Genomic DNA, 3,978 nt, shown 5'->3' on the forward strand with positions numbered 1-3,978 from the left:
CAGGCTCAGTAGTTGTGGTGCACGGGCTCAGTAGTTGTGGCTCGTGGGCTCTAGAGCTCAGGCTCAGTAGTTGTGGCACATGGGCTTAGTTGCTCCGCGGCACGTGGAATCTTCCCGGACCAGGGCTCGAACCTGTGTCCCCTGCATTGGTAGGTGGATTCTTAACCATTGTGCCACCAGGGAAGCCCCTTAAACTTTTTTATTATGATTAATCATTAGGTAGAAAAGCAGTTGAGGATCTTAGGTGACCTATACTAAGAGAACATAGCTGTGGTATTTTTATTTAGCACGTCGGTGAACACGTTCCCTCTAAGCACAAGAAAACGACTTGCTTGCTTATTGATTTTTCTTTTGTTTCTTCCTTTCTTTCGTGGTTGTGTCGGCAGAAGATGAACAAGTGTCTGCGGTTTGAGGCACGGGCTCCTCTGCACCCGTGTTGGCCACCCACAGGAGAGCACAAGAAGACGTCCCCTAGCGTCAGAGCCTTGGAGCTCACACTCTGAGGATGGTGGACCCGTTTGCCTCCTTCCCTGCCTTAAAAGCAGCATGGGGCTCCTTCCCTCCTTCTTCCTGTCCCCTTTGCATGTGAAATACTGTGAAGAAACCGCCCTGGCACTTTTCCGCCTTGTTGCTTGAATGCACAGCGCAGCGTCTCCAAGCTCCTGTGGCTGCCTGCCACGTCACACAGCATCATTCCAGACTCCAAGGTCATCACCACCCATGAGTCACTCTGGCTGCACTTCTCCACGCCTGGAAGGAGTTTTTAAAAAATCTTCCTTTTAGATTTCAATCCAGTCCTAGCACTTGGTTTCATTGGAATCGGGAGAAAAGCCAGCCATGGAACTACTTGGGGTCTTTAACCCACCGAGGAAGACAAAGGAAAACAATGAAATCCTTTGAGTACAAATGCTTGTCTGCTTGTTTACAGTGCCCTCCTCCGTTTTTTTGGGTTTTTTTTTTCTTTTCTTTTAAATGAGTTTAATGATTGTGTTCAGAGAGTAAATATTATATCCATTTAATGATTTTACAGTATTATTTTGAACCTTTAAGTAGGGTTGCCAGCCGGGGTTTCTCAAAAACCAAATATGCCGGACAGGGTGTGGTCACACCGGGGAGAGGGAAGGCCGGCCCACAGCCCCACTTCCTGTGTCCCGCCGCGCCTGGGAAGTGCCCTGTCCTGGAAGCGTGAGATGTTAGCCAATTACTTAGACCCCAAGGCCCCCGGCCCCTCCTTCCCCAGGGGCTGGGGCTCTTCTTTACAACTGTTTGCACATGGCCGGGGAGGGAACTGGGACTCTTGCGTCCTGTGTCTGAGCCTGTGGAGCACAGGGCAGTGTCACCCGAGGGCGTGTCCTGCTCCATCGAGACAGACGGCAAACCCCATGTTTTTTTAAATTATGTTTCTTTGATTTCTGTTTATTTAGCTTTAGGGATTCTCTTGCTTGTTTTCAAAGAGCAACGTTTATAACTGGATAGCATTGCAGTGAAAGCAGCTCGGGGTGTTGGCGCTAAGGCCAGCTATTCATACTGCTCTTTCAAGACAGCCTCCCCGTATCGATCAGTCGCCATGAGGGAATAAACAAGCCTCTAACGTGAAGATGATCAAAAGATCCAGAACCCAGTGCGATCCGCCAGCCTTTGTTTGCAAGGCGGGTTGGTCGCCGAAGACTGACCCGTAAGTGGCTTTACGGACGCCGAGACGGAGAAGGCCTGAGTGTAGCAACCACGTGTTCACAGCTGCTATTAACCCCAGAAGGACTGAGATGACCCCTCCAGTCTATTTTTGTGTTGTTTTTGCACAGACTCCGGAAAAGTGAAGGCTGCCAATCCGAGTAGTACTCAGATGTGAGGAACTGCTGGTCTTGGATTTTTTTTCCATTAAATTCAGCTGATCATATTGATCAGTAGATAAACGTAAATAGCTTCCAATTTTAAAAGTCAAATTGCAGTGTTTTTTCACTGTATCAAAGCAATGTCAGTGCTTTATTTAATAATTCTCTCCTGTATCATGGCATTTGTCTACTTGCTTATATATGACATTATCAATGATGCATTTGTAATTTTACATGTAAGATGCGTTATTTGCCAGTTTTCTCCTCTAGGCCGTGGACCTCACGTGCATCTAGAAAGACAGAACTCTTGCTCTACAGAAGTCGCACAAATGTTATCTAAGCATTAAGTCACCGTAGAACATAGGACTGTAACCTCAGTTCGCTCTGTGATGTCAAGTGCAGAATGTACAATTAACTGGTGATTTCCTCATACTTTTGATACTACTTGTACCTGTATGTCTTTTAGAAAGACATTGGTGGAGTCTGTATCCCTTTTGTATTTTTAATACAATAATTGTACATATTGGTTATATTTTTGTTGAAAATGGTAGAAATGTACTATGTTTATGCTTCTACGTCCAGTTTGTACAAGCTGGAAAATAAATAAATATAACATAATGCCTTGCCTATATTCTTAATGACTCGTGCACGCTTTTTCTTACTGAAGCATAGGAAAGCCCTTGGATCTCACTGCAGGAGCGAGTCCACAGGGCACTGAGGGTAGACTGACGATGTTGCCTAAAACTGCCCAAATAGCCTATTCTTTTAGGTAGCTTTCTGTTGATTCAGAGAAAAGAAATTGATATCATTCATGTTAACAGAAATTAATATCACTCATGTGTCCAGAATTCATAGTGTTTGAGATTCAGTGAAAAGTTATGATATCACTATGTATCTATCGAATGCATAGCATTTGTCTCTGCCCAATTCTTTTCCAATAAAAACCTCTATGGGACATAATATTTTTGATTCCCAATATACATTCAAGATCATGGCCACTAAGTTAAGAGTACAATCTAGCAAGTGATTTGGAACTTCTACATCAAATATCATTGTTCTGTCTACGAGTCCTAATGCGTGATAGGTCTGAATAATATTTTGGTCTATGAGAAGGGCACTTACATTTAAAAAGGTGAGAATCAGTTAAGCAGCAACCCTTTCGAGCACATTTTGAAATCAAGGATTATTTCTTATCCTCAAGCAGGCGTTAATAAAAGTCCCGTCCATCACCCACCCGGAACCCACAGAAGGCGGAGTGGCAAGGCTGTGGAAACATGAGCACGAAATGTGAGGAAATGTGAAGGCGTCTAGAAGGATGGCAGGCGTTCAGTCCTGATGCTAAAGGGAAAATGGCCAAACTTAAAACTCTTCCTGAGGCATTTGTGCTACCTTGGTGAGTAAATTTTGATAATCTGGCCACCAAAACAGTTTGGAGAATGAAAACCATTCCTGTAGCTTCAGCTGTACCTGTTCAGAAGGCAGGTGCCCCGTGTGGACACATGTGTTCCCACGTGTCTGCCTCTATCATCTGTTCACTATAAAACCCTTCGCTCAGGGAAGCCCTATCACAACAGCAACCCGTGCTCTCCTTAAATTTCTGTCATTGAAAAAGCTTGTTTTTGTTTTGTTTTATTTTTGGCTGAGTTGGGTCTTCGTTGCTGCACACGGGTTTTCTCTAGTTGCGGCGAGAGGGGGCTACTCTTCGTTGAGGTGCACGGGCTTCTCATTGCAGTGGCTTCTCGTTGCGGAGCACGGGCTCCAGGCGCGCGGGCTTCAGTAGTTGTGACTCGCGGGCTCAGTGGTGGTTCGGGGGCTCTAGAGCGCAGGCTCAGTAGCTGTGGCACACGGGCTTAGCTGCTCCGCGGCACGTGGGATCCTCCCAGACCCGGGCTCGAACCCGTGTCCCCTGCATTGGCAGGCGGATTCTCAACCACTGCACCACCAGGGAAGCCCTGTCTAGTGTGTTTTGAAAAATATTAAAGATCTGATGTTCTGAGGAATTACCTCTTCATCACTTTTTGTATTCTGCTAAAAATAAAGGAAAATGACAAATCAGACATGATGCCTGTTCTTCCGCGGTTATGTTTTAGGTTACCTTTAAGTAGCAAAGACTCCACTCTAGGTTTGTAAGAAGTATGTGCTCATC

At 45.4% G+C, this 3,978-nt stretch overlaps 1 protein-coding gene across 5 annotated transcripts in view; it reads left to right on the forward strand.

Annotated features, from left to right (window-relative positions):
* The window catches only part of RAPGEF2 (Rap guanine nucleotide exchange factor 2), a 244,588-nt gene extending 242,133 nt beyond the window's left edge, over nucleotides 1–2,455 (forward strand). For 3 of the 5 annotated variants that reach the window (XM_029234930.1, XM_029234933.1, XM_029234934.1), the window contains one exon: nucleotides 387–2,455. In XM_029234930.1, coding sequence (XP_029090763.1) covers nucleotides 387–412 — 26 coding nt within the window. In that variant the 3' untranslated portion in view covers nucleotides 413–2,455. The remainder of the gene's footprint in view (nucleotides 1–386) is intronic. The other 2 variants (XM_029234931.1, XM_029234932.1) reach the window with 1 other exon arrangement.
* Nucleotides 2,456–3,978: the final 1,523 nt, after the last annotated feature.

Source organism: Monodon monoceros, unplaced genomic scaffold, assembly GCF_005190385.1.
Source record: "Monodon monoceros isolate NGI ecotype Baffin Bay Population unplaced genomic scaffold, NGI_Narwhal_1 Super_Scaffold_20, whole genome shotgun sequence".
NCBI classification, from domain to species: domain Eukaryota; kingdom Metazoa; phylum Chordata; class Mammalia; order Artiodactyla; family Monodontidae; genus Monodon; species Monodon monoceros.